Below are 24,380 nucleotides of genomic sequence, written 5' to 3' on the forward strand. Positions count from 1 at the left end.
TTCTGCTTGCCCATCTCTCGCCTCTGCACCTCATCTTCTGCCAGGCATGGAGGAGCCCAGCTTGCCCAGGCTTCTTTCCTCCTGCTGCCTTGGCCCTCTGGTGCACGGGTGAGTCCCCAAAGTTTGACTCTTCCTCTACAAGTTTCTGGCACGGGAGGTATTCGCTTCCTTCCCTCCTGCCTGCTATGGCTGCATAATTGTGAGAGATTTCTTAACATAGTGTTCCTGCCAGGGAAGCTGGGGACCCTGCCCATGAGTCTCCATTTCATCCTCACAACAACCCTGTGGGGTAGGTTAGGTAGAGAAGGGGAGATTTGGCCCGGGGTCACTCAGCCAGCAGAGTGAGAATACAAACCTGGGTCTCCCCACATCAATCTGCAACTCTGACCACTGTGCAGTGCTGCCTCTACTGATCTGTAATGTTCCAGAGGTGTTGTAATGTAATACTCAGTTTCTCAAACGAGTGTATGCCTGTCTGTTGGTCCACTTAGGAGTCTTGATCCTGGTTGTGTGGTGGGCTAGTTGTGGCAAATGGTAGGGAAGCTCAGTATTTCTGTACACAGTTGTAGGAGCTTTATTGCAATGTGGTATGGCCTGATATTATGTTCTTATTCCAGTGTGGGGTGTGTGTGGGGCAATGGAAGCTGAGTGATAGGGTCTCTCCAAGTGATTGCCAGAAGTGAGATGTGTCCTGGTCTTTTGTCTTACAGATAATCTTACAAGTAGCCCTTTGCATTTATATCATGTTTTCAACTTTAAAAGGATCATATTGCTGATTGTGTGAACTTAGGCAAATCATGAGAGGTAGAGCAGGAAGGGTTGCATCAGTGCTTAGTTCTTGTGGCCCTTTCTTACATCCCCAGGGAAATGCTGATTGTCACTTTGCGGACAGGAAACAATTTTTCTCCAGGCCAGTTTGGCCCCCAGTGATCCTGGGTTTTTAAAAAAAATCATATTCTGGGCGTGGAACAGGGGTCACTGGGGTGTGTGGAGGGTATTGGTGAATTTCCTGCATTGTGCAGGGGGTTGGACTAGATGACCCTGGAGATCCCTTCCCACTCTATGAATCTATGATTCTATAATTCACCCAGGCTGGCTGTGGGCACACCAGCACCTCTGTCAGGCAGAAACACCTGAGATCCTCCCCCTCCCCTTCGCTGACTTGGAGGCGAAGGGAATGGAGAGGGGGGAAAGAATGGATCCCAGGTGCTTCTGCCTGTCAGAGGGGCTGGTGCACACTTCCGGTGATGTCAGGGTGTGTGGCATATGCTAATAAGTTATGCTAATGAGCTCCTGCAGCTCTTTTTCTACGAAATGACCCCTGCTTAAGAGGCTGAAGACTGCATTAGGTAAATTGACAAGACCTGTGAAACCTCCTTGGAAATACAGATTGTTTCTGGCTCAATCGCAGGCAACGTTTTGCAAGTGGAACCTTCGAGGTTTTCAGCTTGTGGTGTCTCCAGTTCAAGCAGCCCGTGTGAGTCAGTCCGTGTCTGGGTTGGGCCAGGCAGTCAGAATGGGCTTCCGGACTTTTAAGGCGGCTAGACTCTGCCTGGTATATATAAAGAGGTGGAGAGTCATCAGGCCACCAACGGGCTACTTCCTTTTGAACTCCCTCGGGAACTGCTAAACGGAACCAGAGCCAACCAGCCAGCCGCAGACATGCCGCTTACTGCTTGGGGCTGCGAGGCCCATTCCGAGTAGCTCTGGCCTCTCTCGCCTCCGCGAACCTTCCCCTCCCTCAAAAACCCTTTTCAGGCAAGCGGTGTACAAACGGGGGACACGGTGTATGTAAAAAGGTGCTTGCCAGCAGGCTGCCCGTTACCTGTAGATTTTCCCCATCCCCCTCTTCCCTCCTTACAACGCAAAGGAGAACAAGGGATCAACTCTGGACCCAAACACAGCTTTCCCTGGGATCATGTAGTGGCTCTTAAAAGAGGCTTCAGGGTTTTCTGCGCGGTTTGGCGCCGCTCGGACGTCCTTGGGCATGATGGGTCGGTCACCCTCTTGGCGTGGATGGCTCACAGGCCGGTGTCCTCTGGAAGCGCAGGTCGGTCTTGAAGTCCTGCGCGATCTCGCGCACCAGCCGCTGGAAAGGCAGCTTATGGATCAGCAGCTCCGTCGACTTCTGGTAGCGCCGGATTTCCCTCAGCGCCAGGGTGCCCGGGCGGTAGCGGCTTCTTCACACCCCCGGTGGCCGGAGCGCTCTTGCGGGCGGTTTTGGTAGCCAGCTGCTTGCGGGGCGCCTTCCCGCCAGTGGACTTCCGAGCCGTTTTGCTTATTTCACGCCAGACCTTTACACTGGGCTCCTGCCGCGACTACGAAGGAAGGAGGAGGTTTGCGAGGACCTTTACAGCCCAAATCTGCGTCTGGATTGGCGGAGAGTCGGGAAACAATCCTCATTGGAGAGTCTCTACATTTGAAATCTCGCGCCTCGGCGCGGGAAATAGGCCGCCCACTACCGTCCTTTTTCTCCCCCAGTCGGGGAAGGTTCCGGGACACACAACGGCTTCTCCGCGCGCGCAGTCCCGGTTCTCTGACTGCGTTACTTTTGGGGCGTGAACTTAGCCCTGGTTGAGGGTTCCCTTCCCTTCACTAAGAACTCTTGTTCGCCTCGTTCCACCTCCCTTAAAGCATCCAGATAGGTTTATGAGGTTTCCTTCAGCAAGTCTTGTTATTTAAACTTTTTGGCCATTCATGTTTTCTGTCATTTAGATCTAGGCCCTGCTCCCGTGGCGAACCCGCGGAAGGTGCGGATTAAAAAACTAGTACTTAGGTACTAGTTTCTGGAAAGCATGGGCCAAGGGCGGGAGTCTGATCGCTTCCAGTGGACTTACATGGCATCTGGCGTCTGTCTCCCAAGTTGTGCAACAGCGCCCAACAGTGTATGCGCACAAAGAGCGATTGCTAGTGCGATCGCGGCTTCTCTGCTGCTTTGCAGGATACCTGTCTGGTTGGCATCTCTCCCCTACCCACGGGACCTCGACCAAGATGTGTGCTTGGGCAGCTGCGCGTTAGTTTCCTCCGGGGCAATTAGTCACACCTCCTCCCTGCAATATCTGGCCCGTGTGACTGGGGCCCTAGTTTGTTAAATATGGGCTTCAAGGTGGAGATCTGACTGATCTGAAAACCGTTCTTTATTTTATTGACAAACAAAACACAGATTCCTCCACTTGATTTGTTGTTCAGTCGCACAGTCAAGTCCGACTCTTCGTGACCCTATGGACCAGATCACGCCAGGCCTTCCTGTCTTCCGCCGAACTCTGAAGTTTGCTCAATTTTATGTTCGTTGCATCTATGACACTGTCTAACCATCTCATCCTTTACCGTCCTGTCTTCTTTGACCTTCAATCTTTCCCAGCATCAGGGTCTTCTCCAGTGAGTGCTCCCTTCTCATTTGGTAGCCAAAATATTTGAGCCTCAGTTTCATTATCTGGCCTTCCAGGGAACAGTCAGGGTTGATTTCTTTTAGGATTGACTGATTTGATCTTCTTGCAGTCCAAGGGACTCTCAAGAGTCTTCTCCAGCACCATAGTTCAAAAGAATCTATTCTTTGGCGCTCGGCCTTCCTTATAGTCCAAGTCTCGCAGCCATACATGACTACTGGGAATACCATTGCTTTGACCATGCGGACTTTTGTTGGCAGGGCGATGTCTCTACTTTTTATCATGCTGTTTAGGTTCGCCATCGCTTTCCTCCCAAGGAGAAGGCGTCTTTTAATTTCATGGCTGTCATCACAGTCTGCGGTGATCTGGGATCCCAGGAACGTGAAGTCTGTCACTACTTCCACGACTTCCCCTTCTATTTGCCAAGGAGTGATGAGGCCGGAAGCCATGATCTTAGTTTTTTTGATGTTGAGCTTCAAGCCCACTTTTGCGCTCTTTTACTCTGAACAAGAGGCTCTTTTTTTTAGGTCCTCTTCACTTTCTGCCATTGCTTCTTGGCCCTTATACAGGTTTCTCAAGAGACATGTGAGGTGGTCTGGTACTCCCATCTCTTTAAGGACCTGCCATAGTTTGTTGTGATCCACACAGTCAAAGGCTTTAGCATAGTCAATGAAGCAGAAGTAGATATTTTTCTGGTACTCTCTTGCTTTCTCCATAATCCAGCGAATGTTGGCAATATGATCTCTCGTTCCTCTACCTCTTCGAAACCCAGCTTGTACTTCTGGTAGTTCTCTATCCACGTACTGTTGAAGCCTAGCTTGTAGGATCTTGAGCATGACCTTGCTAGCGTGTGATATGAGTGCAATTGTGCGATAGTTTGAACATTCCTTGGCGTTGCCCTTCTTTGGGATTGGAATGTATACTGATCTTTTCCAATCCTGTGGCCACTGTTGCGTTTTCCAAATTTGCTGGCAAATGGAGTGCAGCACTTTAACAGCATCATCTTCTAAGACTTTGAATAGCTCAGCTGGAATACCATCACCTCCACTAGCTTTGTTGTTAGCAATGCTTTCTAAGGCCCATTTAACTTCACATTCCAGGATGTCTGGCTCAAGGTCAGTGATTATACCGTCGTGTTTGTCAAGGACATTGAGGTCTTTCTTGTATAGTTCTTCTGTGTATTCTTGCCATCTTTTCCTAATCTCTTCTGCTTCTGTTAGGTCCCTACCGTTTTTGTCCTTTATCATGGCCAGCTTTGCATGGAACGCTCCCTTGATTTCTCCAATTTTCTTGAAGAGATCTCTAGTCCTTCCCATTCTATTGTTTTCTTCTATTACTTTGCACTGTTCATTCAGGAAGGCCTCCTTATCTCTCCTTGCTGTTCTCTGGAAATCTGCGTTCAGTTGGGTAAATCTTTCCTTTTCGCCTTTGCCTTTCGCTTTCCTTCTTTCCTCTGCTATTTGTAAAGCCTCATCAGAAAGCCACTTTGCTTTCTTGCATTTCTTTTTCTTTGGGATGGTGGTGATTGCTGCCTCCTGTACGATGTCACGAACCTCTGTCCATAGTTCTTCAGGCACTCTATCTATCAAATCCAGACCCTTGAATCTATTCTTCACCTCTACTGTATATTCATCAGGGATGTGATCTAGGTCAAACCTGAATGGCCTCGTGGTTTTCCCGATTTTCTTCAGTTTAAGTCTGAATTTTGCAATGAGTAGCTCATGATCTGAGCCACAGTCAGCTCCAGGTCTTGTTTTTACTGACTGGATAGAGCTTCTCCATCTTTGACTGCAAATTATATAGTCAATCTGATTTCGGTGTTGCCCATCTGGTGATGTCCATGTGTAGAGTCGCCTCTTAGGTTGTTGGAAAAGGGTGTTCGCTATGACCAGTGTGTTCTCTTGACAAAACTCTGTTAACCTTTGCCCTGCTTCATTTTGCTTTCCAAGGCCAAACTTGTCTGTTATTCCGGTTACCTTTTGACTTCCTACTTTAGCATTCCAGTCCCCTATGATGATATCATTTTTTGGTGTTAGTTCTATGAGGTGTTGTAGGTCTTCATAGAACTGGTCCACTTCAGCCTCTTCTGCATCAGTGGTTGGGGCATAGACTAGGATTACTGTGATGTTGAAAGGTTTTCCTTGGAATCGCACTGAAATCATTCTATCATTTTTGAGATTGTATCCCAGTACTGACTTTTGCACTCTCTTGTTGACTATAAAGGCCACACCATTTTTTCTACGAGATTCCTGGCCACAGTAGTAGATATAATGGTCTTCTGAGTTAAATTCACCCATTCCTGTCCAGTTTAGTTCACTGATTCCTAAGATATCAATGTTCAGTCTTGCCATCTCATTTTTGACCACGTCAAGTTTACCTTGATTCATAGATCTTACCTTCCAGGTTCCTATGCAGTATTCTTCTTTGCAGCATCGGACTTTCCTTTCACCATCAGACAGATCCACAACTGAGCGTCCTTTCGGCTTTGGCCCAGCCGCTTCACTCTTTCTGGGGTTACTTGTACTTGCCCTCTGCTCTTCCTCAGTAGCATATTGGACACCTTCCGACCTGAGGGGCTCATCTTCCAGTGTCATATCTTTTAGCCTTTTAGACCAAATAGTGGAAATAGATATCTTTTAATCTTTCTGGATGATACTCAGTTGCATATCTGCTAAGGCAAAAGAGTAAAGTTCACAAATTCCTCAAGAGATACATAGATATTTGGAAGAAAATCCTCAAATGCCACATACAGATAACGGTGGTGAGTTTATATCACATCACACACAAACCTTCTTGGTATCCTCAACAAGAAGTTAATGAGCTTTACACCTGAGCAGAATGGCACTGCTGAAAGGAAATCTTCAATGGAGATGAGCAAATGCACACTCATGAATGCAGGCCTACCCAATAAATGGTGGGGCAAAGCAATCCTGACTGCAAACTATCTCCAGAACAGACTGCCCACAAAAGGGAGCACACATATACCTTACCAGATACACCATGGCAAGGTGCCAGACATGGGACACATTAGAGTATTTGGAAGTAAGCCCTTCTCATTTGAAGTTTGTGTCAAGCATGTGATTCACTTTGATGAAAGCAGAGCAAGGCTGGAAAACTGGGTTAAAACACATTTAATGAATTTCAGTAGGAATAAATGTAAAGTTCTGAATTTAGGTAGGAAAAATCAAATGCATAATTATAGGTTGGGGGAGACTTGTCTTGGCAGTAGTATGTGCGAAAAGGACCTAGGGGTCTTACACTGAACATGAGTCAGTGTGATGTGGTTGCTAAAAAGGCAAATGCCATTTTGGGCTGTATCAACAGAAGTATAGTGTCCAGATCATGCAAAGTGATGGTACCACTTTGCTCTGGCTATACCTCACCTAGAATATTGTGTTCAGTTTTGGACACCACAATTTAAAAAGGATATAAAAAAGCTGGAACATGTCCAGAGGAGAGCAACGAAGATGGTGAGGGTATGGAGACTAAGTCCTATTAGGACAGGTTGAAGGACCTGGGTATGTTTAGCCTGGAGAGGGCTGAGAGGTGATATGATCACCAGCTTCAAGTACTTGAAGGGCTGTCGTATAGAAGAGGGTACGAAGTTGTTTTTTGTTGCCCCAGAAGGTCGGACAAGAACCAATGAGTTGAAATTAAAGCAGAAATGTTTTCGGCTAAACATTAGGAAGAACTTCCTGACAGAGCAGTTCCTCAGTGGAGCAGGCTTCCTCAGGAGGTGGTGGGCTCTCCTTTTTTGGAGGTTTTAAAAGAGAGGCTGGATGGCCATCTGACAGCAATGCTGATTGTGTGAACTTAGGCAGATAATGAGAGGGAGGGCAGGAAGGGTTGCCTCAGTGTTTAGTTCTTGTGGCCCTTTCTCCAGGCTGGTTTGGCCAGGGATCCTGGAGGTTTTTGGTCATCTTCTGGGTGTGGAACAGCGGTCACCGTGGGTGTGGAGGGGGAGGTATTTGTGAATTTCCTGCATTGTGCAGGGGTTTGGACTAGATGACCCTGGAGGTCCCTTCCAACTCTATGATTCTAGAGAAGGGACTGCATCATGTGACACAGAAAAAGCAGATGACCTGTACTGGCTCTTGACTTTGAACCAGTATGCAATGATGAAACATTAGAATAAGACACACAACCTGAGAATGCAGATTCTGAAGCAATCGTGCCAGAGATTCAGAGCAGTGCAGGTGTACTGGACAGCTCTGTAACAGCAGATGAAAATCCAAGACCATGCCTCTGATGCTCATTGTGACTGAACAAAGGCATTCTAACCTTCTGCTTGTCCTACTTCGCAAGGTCAGTGTTACCATCTGAACTTTGTACTTCGGAGGAAATAGGATAGATGGCAACAACCAAAGCCAGTAGGTGGAAGAAGGCAGAACAAGAGGAGATTGATACTCTACACAAAAATAAAATGTGGACCTTGACAAAGCTACCACTAGGAAAGAATCCTATTGGATGCAGGTGGGTGTTTAAGGTCAAAGAAGATGCTGACAGAAACGTGGAATGTTACAAAGCAAAATTAGTTGCTAAAGGCTTCTCACAAAAACATGGTACGGACTTTGATGAAGCCTTTGCACCAGTGGTGAAACATGGTACAATCAGATTACTTTTGAGCATCGCAGGGTCCAAGAAGATGCATGTCAAACATCTAGATGTAAAGACAGCATTTCTTCATGGGGAGGTTCAAGAAGATCTGTACATGGAGCTGCCAGAAGGTTTTATAGACCCCAAACAACCAAATTTAGTCTGCAAACTGCAGACAGGGCTGTATGGACTAAAACAGGCAGCATGTGCCTGGAACAAAAAATTACATGCAGTGCTCATAGTGCAAGACTTCAAGCAAGGAGAAGCGGATTCATGTCTGTACACTAAACACAAAGATGGATATTGTACTTATATACTGTCATGAGCTGGGCTGGGCCAGGAGGCAGAAGTCAGGTCCGGTCTGGGGGGGTCATAGCCAGAAGAGACAGAACGGGAGCCGAGTCAAGAGTCCAAGAGAATATTCGTCTGAAGCAGGAGGTCAGAAGGCTGGAATCAAAATAGGAGCAAGATCTGGGAACAGGAACCGAGGGTGGGTGCAAGGTCAGCACGGATGCAACTTGTTGCTTCCACAGAGAGCCCAACCCTGAGTGGGAGCTATACAGGCCTCTGGCAGTGCTTCCCTCAGTGATGGTGGCGCTCCTGTCAGTACTCAGGGCTCGGCACCCGCCTTCCCTACCAGAATGTGTCTCAGTGGCAGGTTGCTAAGCCCCTATGGAGCTGTTCCCTCAGTTGAGCCACCTGTGGAGGTGAATCAGGCGGGCTTTCTGTTTGCACATGTACCTTGTCGGCTCCTGCAGGGGGGATTTCTGTTTGCACCTGTACCTCGTCAGCTGCTGCAGGACCAGGTGCAGGGATTACTGGCTCCGGCGCTAGTGGCGGCAAGCTGTCAACTCCCGAGGAGTCAGAGGAGCCAGCTTCCAGCTCTGGTGACACCAGCGACTCCGGCTGCACTGACAACTTGGGCATGGGCCTGGCGCTGTCGCCACCGCCCATGACATATTCTCACATATGTTGATGACTTGATTCTGTGTTATGACAGGCAAACAGACTATAACAGTGTGGTAGGGTGCCTAAACAGAGAAACAGAAATTAGGGAGCTAGAAGATGTTTCTTACTACTTGTGCATACAAATTGAAAGGAAGTAGGATGGTTAATTTCTCCTAAACCAGAGACAGAAAATAGTTGAACTCTTACAGATATTAGGTCTAGAAAATGCCAACGCAGTGGCAACACCTATGGAAACTGACTTTCTTAATAATACCAAAATAAGTGAGCCTTTACCTAAAGACAACCAGTACAGAAATGCCACAGGGAAACCTCTTTTTTTTTTTTGAGCCCCCGGAGGGGATTTTTTATTGATTTTTTATCACTGCAAAAAACTACAACAGAAAAAAGGGAAGGGGAAAACTACACATACGGGAGAAAGTAAAGTACCCACTACTAACTAAAAACCCAAGAGAGGCGATCCTCCAACTAGCTTTTATACATCCAGTCTTTTCATTGTTTTTCTTTTTATGAACTGTGTCAAACTTTTAAATTTTTTTACCCTCCCAGTTTACATTTAACTGCCCAATAACAGTGCCCCCAATCATCCCCAGGAACCAAAGTTCTCAAAGGCACAATTCAGAGTCCTTCAGCCTTTTTACTTCTTCTTCTCTTCCGCAGCTTGTAGGGACTTTTCGGGGCTGCTGCCCCCCGCTCAGACAGAGAGCCCTCACCAGATGAACCAGTTTCCAGCTCGCCACTGGACCAGCTGTCCTCTTCTTTTTTCTCATCCTCTGGCCTTCCCAGCTGTTCCTTTAGAAATTCTTGAGCTTTCAGAACAGAGTCAATCTTTTCCTTCTTCTCTTTAATCTTAAATGTTACTCCTTCTGGAAATAGCCATTTATATCCAATTGAGTTTGTTTGGAGAAAGAGCACAAGTTCTTTATATTTCTTTCTGCGTTGTCTTACTTCAAATGGAATATCCTTTAGTGTTCTAACAGCATTCTCCCCTGCCTTCAGGGGTGTTGCAGCCACTGCTTTCAGGATAGCATCCCTGATGTGCCTCTTCGAGAATCTTACTACAATTTCCCCAGGCAGATTATTTTTCTTTATATATCCTGAATATGACCTATAGGCCACATCCATATCGTTAAGTAGCAAGTCCGCCTTTATTTCTGTGACTGGGGCAAGTAATTCACTCATAAGTTCTTTAAGATTCTCTCCTTTGTTCTCTGGCACCCCCTGGAAGCGCAGGACCATGTTGGCCTTATCCATTTGTACTTGAAGCATTTGATCTTCTAAAGAAGAGGTTTTCTTTTCCAATTTTTGCACTTTCTTCTTCACTTTCTGCGTTTATTCAGCTACTTCCTTTACTTTCTCAGCATCCTGCTTCATTACTTGAATCAGATCAGTTATTTGCGTTTGTTGCGCAGAAATGCTCTGTGTTACCATGGACATCTGCTCTTTGAAGTTATTCAGCTGTTCCAGTAGAGGGCGCATGAACTCAGCTATAGCTTTTGCCGTCTCACTGGTCGTTTCTGGCTTAGGGGACTCTAGTTTCGTTTTCAAAAGTCTTTCTTTGTCTTTGTCCCTCTTCCTTGCCATCTTTTACTTTCGGAAAGTTTTCAAAAGTCTCTGAATATGCGCTTGACTGCTTAGCTTGATTGGGTAAGTACTTCTGGGCAATTTAATCGCGTTTCTCCCCCCCCCACTCAACAGTTTATGCGTTTGGGAGGTGTCCCCCCCTGCTCGCTTTTCCCGTTCCGTGGAGTAGGGCAGTGAGCATCTTTTCTTTCAAAAATCATTTCCCAGTTGACTCACGTTCATAGTTGGCCTTCCGACCACACTTCTTTCATCATTTTTCACACCCGATCTCCTGCGCTTGACTCGGTTAGCTTTACTTGTACCATTCGGTCTCTCGGCTGGAAGAACCACCGGAGCAAAGGGGCGCCTCAATTCTCTGGCATTCCATCATAGAAGAAGCTCCTTGGCCAGGGTCCCTTCGCCGGGCCCCTGGGGGGGGTTATGAGCCTACTTGCCCCCTCCTTCCACCGGAGCACGGAGATACCCCCAGGAGGTCCGGGAGGTGAGTCCGCAAGCGTGCCGCCATCAACCGGAAGTCCACAGGGAAACTTCTATACCTAACCACCACTAGCAAACCCGATATTACAAGCAGTGTTGGGATTCTTAGTAGAATGACAAGTGCACCAAGCAAGAAAGAGTGCAATGCAGTAAAAAGAGTGGCTGAATATCTAAAAGGAACTTTAGATTTAAAACTAAAATTGCCATCCTCCAGTAATCTAAAATTAGTTGGTTACATGGATACAGCTTGGGCAGAGTTGGTTACATGGATACAGCTTGGGCAGGAGACAGTTTAGACTATAAATCCACAGCTGGGTACTTGTTCCTGTATGGAGGTGGACCAGTCTCCTGGGCCAATAGAATGTGAACTAGTCAGTTTGTCATTCACAGACTCTGAATATATAGCATATGCTGAAGCATCCAGAGAACTACTATGATTAGACCAGTTACTAAAGGACTTTGGAGTTGATGAGCAAAAGCCAATTCAACTTTAATTCAATTCAACATTAAGATTTCTCAATCAGAAAAAAATGGCTGCACGCACTAAGCACATTGGTGTGAAGTTTCACTTAGTGTGTGACCGAACTGAGAAAGGCATAATAGAGTTGGAGTACTGTTCAACAGAAGAGATGGTGGCTGACATCCTGAACAAACCGCTATCAAAAGACAGATATGAAAAACTACAAAATAACCTGAATCTTGAGAACTCTTAGATAAGATGTTAAGAAGGGGTGTTGGATATTGTAGCTCTGCATACTAGAGGATCTGGGAGGGAAAGGGTTAAAAGAATTCTTTCACTCCCCCTACACTTGGCAGCTGGCCCCACCCTCTCAGGGGTTAGATGTTTAGCCTCTTTGGCTGTTGATGGTCTTCTGTTTCATCTTATATATAGGACCTCTCTTCTCTCTCTTACAGGGGCTTGGAACTGTAGCTCCTTTTTGAAGTTAATCTGTTCACAATCAGTTAAATGTATCTACATGAATATGTCATGTAAAATGTGCTTCTATTTTTGTAAGTAAATTTCTTTCTCTTGTTACCATTGGAGTCATATCATCTTTGTAATTTGTTTGAACAGCATTTCTCCCTTAACCTAGAAATGTGGAGGATCAGGGATACTGCATAAAGCTTCTGTGCTTCCAAGTCAAATGACAACCCCCCCCCCCCATTTAACCCAATAAAAGTTTCCCATGCTTCAGGACATAAACCCGTTTAACTCATTGGAACTTATTTCTAAAAAAGTATATAAGACTACAACCTGAAATGAAAACATTTTTTGCAAAAATGTCACGGAGGAACTATTTTTATTTATTTATTTAAAATATCTATTAGCCATCTTTCTTCCACATAGAGCTCAAGATGACTAATTACACTCATTTTGTAATTATTGGGACAAAAACTTGAAAATTAAATGTTTTGATACTCAGTGGACTTTGAAATAAACATTAAAAGTAAAGGGTTGTTCTGAGCTAGAATGTATAGAGAGGTGCCAAATGGAGTCTTTTAATTATCCAATTGCCACCTTATCTGAAACTTATCTGAAAGCCTGGTTAATATTATGCACCCTTTGCTTTCAAGGGGTTAGCTCTGAAGAAGGCATAAATTTTGTTCTTAATTATCCTTAGAATGGGTTCCTAAATTTGCATAGGGCAGTAAGAAGTTCAGTGTAATTACAGGCAAGAGGAGCTGGACAGAAGGGTCAATCATGTTTGATATGTTGTTATTCCTTAATATAGATGTAGAACAAGGACAGCTGTTAATAACTGACAACTGTGTAGGATTGTAAATCAAATGTGTTTTTAATTTTTTATTATTATTATCATTTTTTAAAATTCTTATCAAATTGAACCCCCGCTCTAGCTTTATCTCAATGGAAGTGCAGGCTGTTGTGTAGTGTGGATTTAAAATCTGGATGACACTGAATTAAATGTTGTGGGGATCTTATACAATTATTTATATATTACATTAACCTTCGAAGTATGTGTATGTTCTGTACAACATTTTAGTACAATATTTAACCCCTTTTCCTCTGGGGTGGGTGAACTGGTAGGGCTTGGCTACTCTGCAATGGTGAATGTACTTTGTAGAAGTTTGTGTTACCTCCGTTTCCTTGAAATCTATTTACTATAAGCACACGACTCCAAATCACCCACAGCAGGTCCTGCGGCAGACATGACTACCTGAAGAGATGATCTGCACAGTTTTCCGGGTATTTTTGACAATTACATGGCTTTAATTTACAAAGAAAAACAAAAGTTTCTGTCTTGCGAGGTCTTCCCAGCTCCTGCATTCAAGGCTTAGGAGCCCTTTTAAAATCGTTACGTTTTCTTTTGCCGCTCGAAAACTTGAATGGATGCTAACAGCCCCTTCCTGCTCTCCTCGGTTCAAAGAATTGATTACTTGGGGGCAGCTATTGTGCAAAATTTACAGTTTATTAACTCGAAAGAAACACAAACTGAGCGGTCGGAAGAGTCCTTTCTGCCTTGCAGCGGGGCGGGTTTTGCAGAGGACCAATCACAAGGCGGCTCTTCTCTATAAATAAACAGCGGCTGACCTACTTGAGTTCACTTTTTTCTCCATTGGTGATTTTATTGCGAGGTCTCCGCAGTCATGTCTGAAACGGCGCCTGCTGTGGCAGTTGCTGCTGCCGCGCCAGCTCCAGCCTCCAAGGCTCCGGCCAAAAAGGCGAAGAAGGCTGGAGCGGCCAAAGCGCGCAAGCCTTCGGGCCCCAGCGTCACCGAGCTGATCACCAAGGCGGTGGCTGCTTCCAAGGAGCGCAAAGGCGTCTCCCTGGCAGCTCTCAAGAAAGCTTTGGCGGCTGGAGGCTACGACGTGGAGAAGAACAACAGCCGTATCAAGCTGGGGCTGAAGAGCCTGGTCACCAAAGGGACTCTGGTGCACACCAAGGGCATCGGCGCCTCTGGCTCCTTCAAACTGGGCAAGAAATCCGGCGACGCGAAGGAGAAGGCCCCCAAGAAGAAGCCCGTCAAAGCCAAGAAGCCTGTGGCGAAGAAGGCTGCCGGGGCAGTCAAGAAGCCCAAGAAGCCCGCCGCTGCCAAGAAGAGTCCCAAGAAGCCCAAAAAGCCCGCGGCTGCCAAGAAGGCGGCCAAGAGCCCCAAGAAGGCGAAGCCTGTCAAGCCCAAGAAAGTGGCGAAAAGCCCGGCCAAAGCGAAGGCGGTGAAGCCCAAGACTGCGAAAGCCAAGACCGCCAAGCCCAAGGCGGCAAAGGCGAAGAAGGCGGCGCCCAAGAAGAAATAAACCTCCGATGACCCATCCGTTCCTTGCTTTCAAAAACCCAAAGGCTCTTTTAAGAGCCACCCACTTAGTCTAAAAAAGAGCTGGCACGCGCCTTGGGCAAAGGCGATCCCTCCTGGAGCTGTCCCTTGACAGGCTTGCAACAAGCCTGAAGTTAGCTTCTCGGGTGGTTTAATTCCCATATATTTACAATAATTGGAGGGGGGGTTCACTTTACCATAGAAGGTAGTAGAAGAAGCCAAAGGTAGCCCCGAAAAAGCACAGTGCAGTTCATACCTGAATTGGGATTTTAATGTATCTTGGGGAAGTAATTTAGGCTTAGGCGAGAGGGAAACTAACGAGTGAACACAGCGAGTCAAGTACTACCTTGCAGATGGTCAAAAGCGGTTTTTCTGCAGCTGGCAATTTTTTCAATTTCAATTAATCATTGGGATTCGAATTGGGGATCAGCAGCATTCTCCCGGACAGGTGTGTGCGGGGGGGGGGGGGGGAGGCACTTTGCTTCTCTTCTATATTACAGGAGATGTTTACAATTTCGGTTTTCAATGTTCAGTGAACTGAGTGGGACTCTTGAATATAAACGTGTGTAGGATTGGGTTTCAATTAGTTAAATCGTTGTATGGAAAGAACCTTCGAGTGTAGTATCCGAATCTATTTCTAGCATTAATGCTTGCTGAAAGCCGCTGACAGAAGAAACAACGTACTTTTGGGGCGGGAATGAGTACGGATGATCATATACTGCAAAGGACTGAAATAAAGAACTTTTTCCTGTGTGTAGTAGTTTATTAAACTATATTCAGGTGGGTAGCCGTGTTGGTCTGAAGCAACAGAACAAAGTGAGTCCATTGGCACCTTTAAGACCAAAAATTTTTAATTCTGCCTATAAGCTTTCAATGTGTATGCGAAAGCTTATACCCAGAATTAAACTCTCTTGGTCTTAAAGGTGCCACTGGACTCATACTTAAAGTATGTTTACGCGGAAGCCCGATTTAATTCAGCAGTTCTTAACGCCCATTTATTTTGGAGGGGAAGTGGCGCTCCAAATAATTTGTAAAAATGTTTTTGTGAATGAACATTGCGCAGGGTTTATTTACCGGCCTTTGATTTGCCACCGTAGTTAGTGCAACTTGTGATTGGCTGAAATAGAGACAGCCTCTCAACCAATCGGCGTTTAATATTACATTGTCCAATCAGAAACGGTAAACGATAGGTTTATAAATAGTTGTTTCCCTTATCCAATAAGAAAAATGAACCAGAAGCCCCTGATTTGCATAAAGGCTATATAAAAGGAAGCTGCAGTTCGAGCGCTTGTTGTCAGAATAGATTGCGTTGTCAAGATGCCGGAGCCGGCTAAATCGGTCCCGGTTTCCAAGAAGGGGTCCAAGAAAGCTGTAACAAAGACCCACAAAAAGGGTGACAAGAAGCGAAGGAAGGTCAGAAAAGAAAGTTATTCGATTTACGTATATAAAGTCCTGAAACAAGTTCACCCGGACACTGGCATTTCTTCGAAGGCGATGAGTATTATGAATTCCTTTGTGAACGATGTTTTCGAGCGTATCGCTGGGGAAGCTACTCGCTTAGCACATTACAACAAGCGTTCGACTATCACTTCCCGAGAGATTCAGACGGCAGTGCGGCTTCTGCTGCCGGGAGAACTAGCTAAGCACGCTGTGTCTGAGGGCACGAAGGCTGTGACCAAATACACGAGCTCCAAGTGAGCCCTCGCCCTTGATTTTAACCCAAAGGCTCTTTTAAGAGCCACCTATTTTTTCAATAAGAGAGTCCTATCACTTTCGAAACAACTCCATTAACTCCGTATTTTTTCTATGTAATAAGACTAAAGTAGAAGTTTAAGGTGGTCTCTTCTGACCGGAACTATATAGTGCTAGCCTAAGCTGCAGTGGCTGTGGAAGGTTAGTAGTTCAGCAGTTCGAGACCCGGGTGCCGCATGATGGAGTGAGCTCCCATCTCTAGTTCCAGCTCCTGCCAACCTAGCAGTTCGAAAGCAAGAAATTGCAAGTAGGTAAATAGGTACCACTTCGGTGGGAAGGTAACAGCGTTCCGTGCACCTTGGTGTTTAGTCATGCCGGCCACATGACCACGGAAACGTCTTCGCACAGCGCTGGCTCTTCGGCTTTGAAACGGAGATGAGCACCGCAACCCTAGAATCGGATTCGACTGGCTTTCGAGCAAGGGAACCTTTACCTAAAGCAGGTCTCTCCGAATCGGAGAGCTGGTGTGTCCCCGAAGTCAATACATAATCATTTTCTTAAAACTGGCTGTCTCACAATGAGAACTCAGCCATTGAACTATGTCACTAGAAGGAACGTTGATTTTAATCGTGTTTACTTCCACGTTGGGAGTATGCCTTGCAGCCCAAATTGCATAAATCAAATCAAGCCGCCACTTCCACGGAACGTCCGTTGGAATTTTGAAATTCCCGCCTTGAGCGGTTATTGGCCAGTGAGTCCAGATTCCTCTCTTGCTTAGAAACTAGGGCGAGTAAAACAGCCACACACACCCAACAGTAGGATGAAAGGCATCGTGTTCGTAAATATCATTTTCGACTTAGTTTCAGTATTTACCCCTGCCTAAGCTGCGCGTGTGGTAAAATAAAGTCTTTTTCAGAAAAGTTTATCAAACAATCCACACCCTCTCAACCGAACAGAAGATTTTATAGACAGTGCATAAACGTAGAAAGACGGCTGCTACTTCTACTTTCCTCTGTTCGCTAAGTTCTGTTCTCAACCGAAGTGTTTTTAGTGTAGGGGGGAGGGGAATCGTACAGGGAAACGTGTTTGCTACATCTAACAAGTTAAAAAGGATTTCTGTGAGGAAATATCAAGGAAAAGTCAACGAGTCTGAGACTTAAACGAATATTTAGTATTTAAAAAGCAGTTGCGTAACGCAAAATGGAGATGAGGGATTTATAAGAGTTTTCAAATTATCCAATGAGATTTTGGTTTTCCAGACTCGGCCAATCAAAAACAAGCTCTATTAACCAATGGTGAAAAGGCATTTATTCTACATCAGCCAATCAAAAGGCAGGGTTGGTGTATAAATTTTGACGCGCGCTCTTCGTGTTGCTCAGTCTTTCATTTTTCAAGAGAATGGCTCGTACGAAGCAAACCGCTCGTAAGTCCACTGGCGGGAAGGCGCCCCGCAAACAGCTGGCTACCAAAGCTGCCCGCAAGAGCGCTCCGGCCACCGGGGGCGTGAAGAAGCCGCACCGCTACCGCCCAGGCACCGTGGCGCTGAGGGAAATCCGGCGCTACCAGAAGTCGACGGAGTTGCTGATCCGCAAGCTGCCTTTCCAGCGGCTGGTGCGCGAGATCGCGCAGGACTTCAAGACCGACCTGCGCTTCCAGAGCTCGGCCGTGATGGCGCTGCAGGAGGCGAGCGAAGCCTACCTGGTGGGGCTGTTCGAGGACACCAACCTCTGTGCCATCCATGCCAAGAGAGTGACAATCATGCCCAAGGACATCCAGCTGGCCCGGCGCATTCGCGGGGAGAGGGCTTGATTGAAAGGCTCCTCCGAGCGGCGCCAAACCGCGCAGAAAACCCTAAAGGCTCTTTTAAGAGCCACTACATGATCCCAGGGAAAGCTAAAGAGCTGTTCACTACATCCTTTCACTTTTGCTGAATATAATGCATTTTATGAGTTTTTGTAGGTTAGTTACAACTAGGAAGGTACCCGCCACATGCGTGTTTGATTTAAAATATCGTAGTGCCTAGAGCGGGAAGTAAGTATACCCTACTTTAAAAACTGAAGCTGCTAAACTTCACCTTTCTCTTAAATTTTTCTTTTCAGTGGCTTTTAAAAGTCTTTTCACTTCCTAACCAATAGGAATCGTCGGTTGCTGTGTTAGCCAGTAGGATTAGCCGCTCGTGCGACGAATACTTTGTTGAGGTGTGTCTGATTGCTCCGCCGTTTAAAACAGGAGAGCCCGCGCTTTTCTTTGGTTCCGTTTTCCGTAGGTGGCGCAACAGGGGTTGGGTCTCCATGCGTGTGGTGACGGTAGCTGATTCGCGCGAGCTCGTGCTAGAGTAAATGTTAATCTTTAAAATGCTCACGGTTTTCTGGTTTATGAATCATTGTATAATATATGCTGGCCTTTAAAACGCCCAGGAGTATTTATATTGGGGTGTCAGAAACGGCTGCAATTTTCCTCAGATGTTCCCCCGGGCTTAGATTCTACGGGGGGCGGGGGTGGAGAGTCTCTTGCTTGTACATTAGTGGCTCCCTTACCAGTTAGTCCTAACCATACTAACTGACAAGCCTATTCAGCTGTGTCGTTCAGTATTTCAGGTTACCAGGTCAGACTCATAATTTGGCTTGTGAATTATTCAGAACGTTAGACGGTGTTTATTTCTGCCGCATATAGTCTTCACAATTACTGGACAAGTAAGATGCACGACTAAGGAGAAAATAGCAGCCAGTGCTTCAGCAATTACACGGGTGGGATAAAAATGGCTATGCTGATACCAATTGCAGGCTTTCCTTCACTTGAAACCATAAGGCAGCAGGAAACGACTGGGTGTCAGTTTTATGCTGGGGAAACTTGGCTGGAGTCAGACCAGAGGTTCCAGCCACCTGGGTTTAGAAGTGTAGGGAGGCAGAACAGTGGTGCTTCCATTTCCTACTCAGAAGAATTCCATTCATGCTTTCCAAGCAGTTAACCTTTCCTGGTGACCCATTTTGTTTTTTTAAATGTGATTAGCCACTGTTGCTAGTATGATGTAACCCAGTAAATAAAAGTATGCCTGCTTCAGCCTTTGATCATGGAGCAGAGGGAACATCTGAACTCTCTTGGAATTTCAGAATGCCTATTGGGCATGCAGTTGGATATAAAAAGGGGGTGAGAAGGTGTTTCTGCTCAAACTAATGTCCATAAATGCCTGGACCCCAGCCTGGTTAAAACAGACACCTGCCAGCCAATGTTCCCTCTAAGCTGTGGAGTTTTGTGAGCAAAAATTCTACTTTGTGAGCTACTGGCATTAAAGTTGTGAGCGAGCGATTTGGCTGCTGTGTGAATTAGTTTGCTCTGGAGCCATTCTTCCTGAGCTGAGACAAAAAGGTGTGAGCCAGAGGCTAAAAAACTGAGCTAGCTCACACTAACTCAGCTTAGAGGGAACACTGCTGCCAGCTCTTTTGTGTCTCCAGAGTGGCATTCTTTGTTTAATCAGATCTTTGCCACCTAATTTAATCTTTTCCTGTGTTGCAGGGTGTAGCCACCATGTTCTCAGACAGCAGTTGCCAGCCTGAGTCAAAGGACAGCATGTGTGATGTACATGAACCTAAGCTATATGGCATAGGGTAAGGCACCTCTCTCTTCCTGGGCTGGCTGGAACCAGCCAAAAAAAGGTCACCTGCGTGTGTCTAGGGCAGGGGTCCCCAACCCTGTTCAGCCCTGAGAATTCTGACACAGAGGCAGGACGAGCCACAAAATGGTTGCTGCAGGATGTGGAGCTAACCACAAAATGTCAGGGAGTGAGGTTATGCATAATTCTGATAACAGGTCTTCAACATCTAAGGCAGAAGCTCTATTTAACAAGGTGACTTTTAAAATGTTTTTAAATATTTTCTTCCATACCCACAAAATAGTATACATATTGAGCTAGCTAAGAAACTCTCATTTGGCAGTATCTCTCTACTTTTTGCTGCCATCTAATTCAAAAGGGAAATGCTTTTTCTCCTGGCTATTCCTGTAAATGATTAGCCCTTTTCTCTTGAGCTGAGCCCTTCTTAACCTGAACTGTTACTTTTAACACTGACAGTTGGTGCTGAATGGGCTGGTTGAGAACTCTGCACATGTGTGCAGTAAAAGATTTGGATAGGATCATAAATAATTGAAAAGTGAATAAAATTTGGCAGAGTGATGTTATTGTCAACTTCTACTTGAATTATAAAAATATATGTAAATTGGTAAGATTTGATTTCAATAGAAGTTTCAATTATGTGTATTAAGCATTTCAGCCATGCAGCCCAATCATGTTTAGCTAGAATTAAGTCTACTGTGGCCACTGCCACACGGGGGCGGGGGGGGGGGAGTATGGCCAAAGTGTGGCTTTTTAAAGCTGCGCCAAAAGAAACATGTGAGATCACATAGATCCCCTGAGCCGCCACGCAGTTCCTCCCTGGCACGATTAGATGCGGGGGGGGAGCTACTGAAGGAAGAGCGAGGCTGCCGAACTGCGCATGTGTGTGCGTGCGCAGTTCAACCGGGAGCCTGGATTGCTCCTGACGACGGGCGTGGCGGCGATCCCACGGCCACACTTGCTGCGGTGCTTCAGGTAAGTCCTCCTCTGTAGGAGGTTCTTTTTTGCAGCGGCTTTTCTGGGTTTAGGGACGGATCGGAGACAGGTGTGCTCCGCTTCCCAGATATTGCGGTGAGATCGCGCCCGTTTGCTGCGCCCCCGATCCGTCCATCTCTCGAGCAAAGATCTTCCGTGTGACCGGGGCCAGAGTTTTTCAAATATCACTGCTTTTTGCACAGGTAAAAAGTACATAAAGCCACTGTCTGGATTATGCCATCACAAAACTAAAAAAAGCCTCACCTGGCCCAGCCTAGGCCCGTAGCCAGAAAATTTTGGTTGTTGGTGCCGGGGTGCTGGCCCCAGGGAGTGGGGAATTTAATTAGATTACTAATAAGAATAGCTCATGGGTGAGGTTGGTCTCCGGCTGGCCAGGCAGGGAGTGGCCGAGGAGCGGGCGCGGCATGGAGGCAGGCCAGCCCGGATCCCTTACCTCCTTGGGGCTGTGTGCTGTGAGCATGCCCACTGAGCAAGCCCTTTAGGGGCTGTCGGAGCTGCCTGTGGCAACCCTAACCTACGCAGCAGAGCTGGCCATAGAGGAAACACGCACAGCCACTCGGAGGCCCTCAGCAGCGCTTCCCACTTGAAGGCGAAGTAGGTGCCCACTGGCAGTGCTGCGTTTGTGCCTGCGATGGCGCAACTGTCGCCATCCCTCGCCTGCCCTGCCTGGGGTGCCTGGCTGGGGAGAAGGAGAGCCGGCTGGAGTGTGCTCCTGCTGCAGAGTGGAGAGCTCACCAGCTGGCTCTCCTTCTCCTTTGTTGTTGTTCAGTCGCACAGTCGAGTCCGACTCTTCGTGACCCCATGGACCACATCACGCCAGGCCTTCCTGTCTTCCGCCGTCCTCTGAAGTTGGCTCAATTTCATGTTCGTTGCATCTATGACACTGTCCAACCATCTCATCCTTTGCCGTCCCCGTCTTCTTTGACCTTCAATCTTTCCCAGCATCAGGGTCTTCTCCAGTGAGTGCTCCCTTCTCATTTGGTGGCCAAAATATTTGAGCTTCAGTTTCATTATCTGGCCTTCCAGGGAACAGTCAGGGTTGATTTCTTTTAGGATTGACTGATTTGATCTTGCAGTCCAAGGGACTCTCAAGAGTCTGCTCCGGCACCATAGTTCAAACAAATCTATTCTTTGGCGCTCGGCCTTCCTTATAGTCCAACTCTCGCAGCCATACATGACTACTGGGAATACCATTGCTTTGACCATGCGGACTTTTGTTGGCAGGGTGATGTCTCTACTTTTTATCATGCTGTTTAGGTTTGCCATCGCTTTCCTCCCAAGGAGCAGGCGTCTTTTAATTTCATGGCTGCTGTCACAGTCTGCGGCGATGCAAATAAGAGTGGATGGCGCTCCTGCCTTTTGAGGCGGGGGTGGTGGAGTGTGGCTCATGATTGAGGGGGTGTGACCCCAAAATCCTCCACTGGAGGTATGCCCCTGCCAATGCTCCCTCTAAGCTGTGGAGTCTTGTGACCAAAAATTCTACTTTGTGAGCTACTGGCATTAAAGTTGTGAGCGAGCTATTTGGCTACTGCACAAATTAGTTGGCTCTGGAGCCATCCTTCCTGAGCTAAGACAAAAACCTGTGAGCTGGAGGCCAAAAAACTGAGCTAGCTCACACTAACTCAGCTTAGAGGGACCACTGGCCCCTGCCCAGTTTCTAAAACCATTTGTCGGATGCCAGGAAAGGCACCAGCAGACTCCAGGGGAGTACAAGGGCTGAGTAGGGTGGCAGGCTGAGAACTGATTAGTAACCTGCTCTGCTCACCACTGGGGACCCAAAGCAGTTACAAGTTTGTCCTCTCCTCCGCCGTTTTATCCTCACAATAACCACATGGTATGGTAGGCTTAAAGACAGTGATTCCCCCAAGGTCGCACATCAAGGTTTTAAGGCATCAATCAGATTGTAGTGCAACACTTTTAACCACCCCACCACGAAGGCTCTTCAAGTGGATGCGGTTGTCGTGCTTGTTGGATCCCGTGTAGGAGTCTGGGTCTCAGGAAGGGCCTGACCTGAGCAAGGTATAGAGCTATGACTGCTGGCGTTTTACCAGCTAGAGGGTAGACGTCTTGAGCTTGGATGTAGTTTTGATGGCCTGTCCCTGTATATTTCTGGAAACACAGACCCTTTTATTGACTGCTGCATACATCTTCAGGTTGCAAATATTCTGATTATTTTGATTATTTCCTTATTTTTGTATTTGTATCCTGCTTTTCTCACTGATCAGGGACCCAAAGTGGAGGCCCTTAGGAATGAAAAATGTGGAGAGGTCAGCTATCATTAATGTTTTTCAAGCTTTGCTTTCTCTGATGCAATGATGATCTGTGAAGACAAGATCCAGGGTGGGAATTGGTTAAAAGGGTAAGCAAAACAGGGTGGGAATTGGTTAAAAGGGTAAGCAAAACCGTCATAAACGCTACAGTTTTAAAAAATCTTTTAGTGTTCACCTAAATTCATATCCCAGTAATGCTAATACCTGATCTGTATGGATTGGCAGCATTTCATGTATGGACATTTTTGTGAAGCCTGGTGAGAGTAGTAGCAGCAGCTTTCATCCCTGCATGCGTCATTACGAAGTTAGTGTTCAGTCTCTAACTATTTAAATTTAGAAATTGATTGCATGGCAAGAATATTATTTATTCAATTCATTTATACGCTGCCTCCCCGCCCCCCAGTGGTGACACATGACCAAAAGTTTATGAAGGACTGCCTTCTGCACCGAACAAAAAGCCTGCACTAGGTGACCAATAGCACGATGTGCAAGAGCTGATGTTATGGGCTGCCTTCGCACGCGGACTGTTTGGTCCTGAGGCATGGGGGTGCCCCCCAAAAATGACAGATCAGAAAGAAACAAAAATTCATAACTGCAGCTGTTGTGCAGATGCAAAGCTGTTTGGTGGCTGCTCACGTTGGATGGTGGTGCTGAGCCGAGGAGATATGAGGCTCAGCTCACATCTGATCATGACTGTAAAAAACCAGTATGTTTGCCTGCCAGACATGTTGCCTGCGGAGTTATCATCCCTTGTTTTATTGATGTACAGCAACCGTCAGATCTGCTGCTGAGTGTCCCAGTAAACTGAAATACTTCCCTGCCAGTGTCTCTTTCCATTTTTAATGTTTGACTTATGTTCTTTTATTCTTTGTTATAGGCAGAAGGGCATTGGTGGCACATGAGAGCATACAGTGTATTATAAGACATGTAGGACAATGAGTCCCTGACGGTGTTTATATGCCCATTGCAGTAGCCCTGGTCACAAGTTATAGTGACTGCATGTACAATCTATGTACAGTCTACACTTTATTGTTCTTTGCATGTGTTTTGAGTAATTCTTACATGACATTCCATGATACCCCACATTTATCCAGGTACTGATTTCCAGTTTCATTCTATAAAGTGAATTTGTGTTGGCTCTTCCAACACACGTTCACTTTGTATGTATGCAGGGGTCATTTCGTAGAAAAAGAGCTAGGGGAACTCATTAGCATAACTCATTAGCATATACTACACCCCCTGACATCAGGGGCCCGGCGGTGGACCTGCAAGGCCAGCGGGAGTGCGAGGAAGCCCCGCCAAGGCCCTCCCTGGTCCCAGGCAGGCAGGGGTGGGGAGAGGCTGGGAGGAAGCAACTTACCCTCCCTCTTCTCCTGCCTCCTCCAGGCTGAATGAGGGCTGGAAGCGGGGCTGCCGGAAGCAGGGGGCGGGGCTTCGTCATGTGCCCCGCCCCCTGGACCTCACCCGGGGGAACTGCGTTCCCCCCCGAAATGACCTCTGTATGTATGTGCACTCGCTAACATGCAAACAGGTC

General features: G+C 46.6%; 4 protein-coding genes across 4 annotated transcripts; 3 read left to right on the top strand and 1 right to left on the bottom strand.

Moving 5' to 3' along the window:
• Positions 1-1,999: 1,999 nt before the first annotated feature.
• On the bottom strand, positions 2,000-8,936 carry LOC107118901 (histone H3-like centromeric protein CSE4). Its single transcript, XM_015421293.1, is given in 3 exon segments — positions 2,000-2,174; positions 2,176-2,318; positions 8,724-8,936. Coding segments are annotated over 3 exon segments (531 nt in total).
• A 4,660-nt stretch (positions 8,937-13,596) lies between these two features.
• Positions 13,597-15,027, top strand: LOC107118914 (histone H1-like). The gene has a single exon (XM_015421316.1). The coding sequence runs from the start codon at positions 13,617-13,619 to the stop codon at positions 14,262-14,264; it is 648 nt and encodes a 215-aa protein (XP_015276802.1). The 5' UTR covers positions 13,597-13,616; the 3' UTR covers positions 14,265-15,027.
• A 571-nt stretch (positions 15,028-15,598) lies between these two features.
• Positions 15,599-15,979, top strand: LOC107118916 (histone H2B 8-like). Its single transcript, XM_015421318.1, has one exon. It carries the CDS (start codon positions 15,599-15,601, stop codon positions 15,977-15,979), a length of 381 nt encoding a protein of 126 aa, XP_015276804.1.
• A 1,392-nt stretch (positions 15,980-17,371) lies between these two features.
• LOC107118915 (histone H3) lies at positions 17,372-17,782 on the top strand. The gene has a single exon (XM_015421317.1). It carries the CDS (start codon positions 17,372-17,374, stop codon positions 17,780-17,782), a length of 411 nt encoding a protein of 136 aa, XP_015276803.1.
• Positions 17,783-24,380: the final 6,598 nt, after the last annotated feature.

This window comes from Gekko japonicus, unplaced genomic scaffold (assembly GCF_001447785.1).
Source record: "Gekko japonicus isolate JY-2015 unplaced genomic scaffold, Gekko_japonicus_V1.1 scaffold443, whole genome shotgun sequence".
NCBI lineage: Eukaryota > Metazoa > Chordata > Lepidosauria > Squamata > Gekkonidae > Gekko > Gekko japonicus.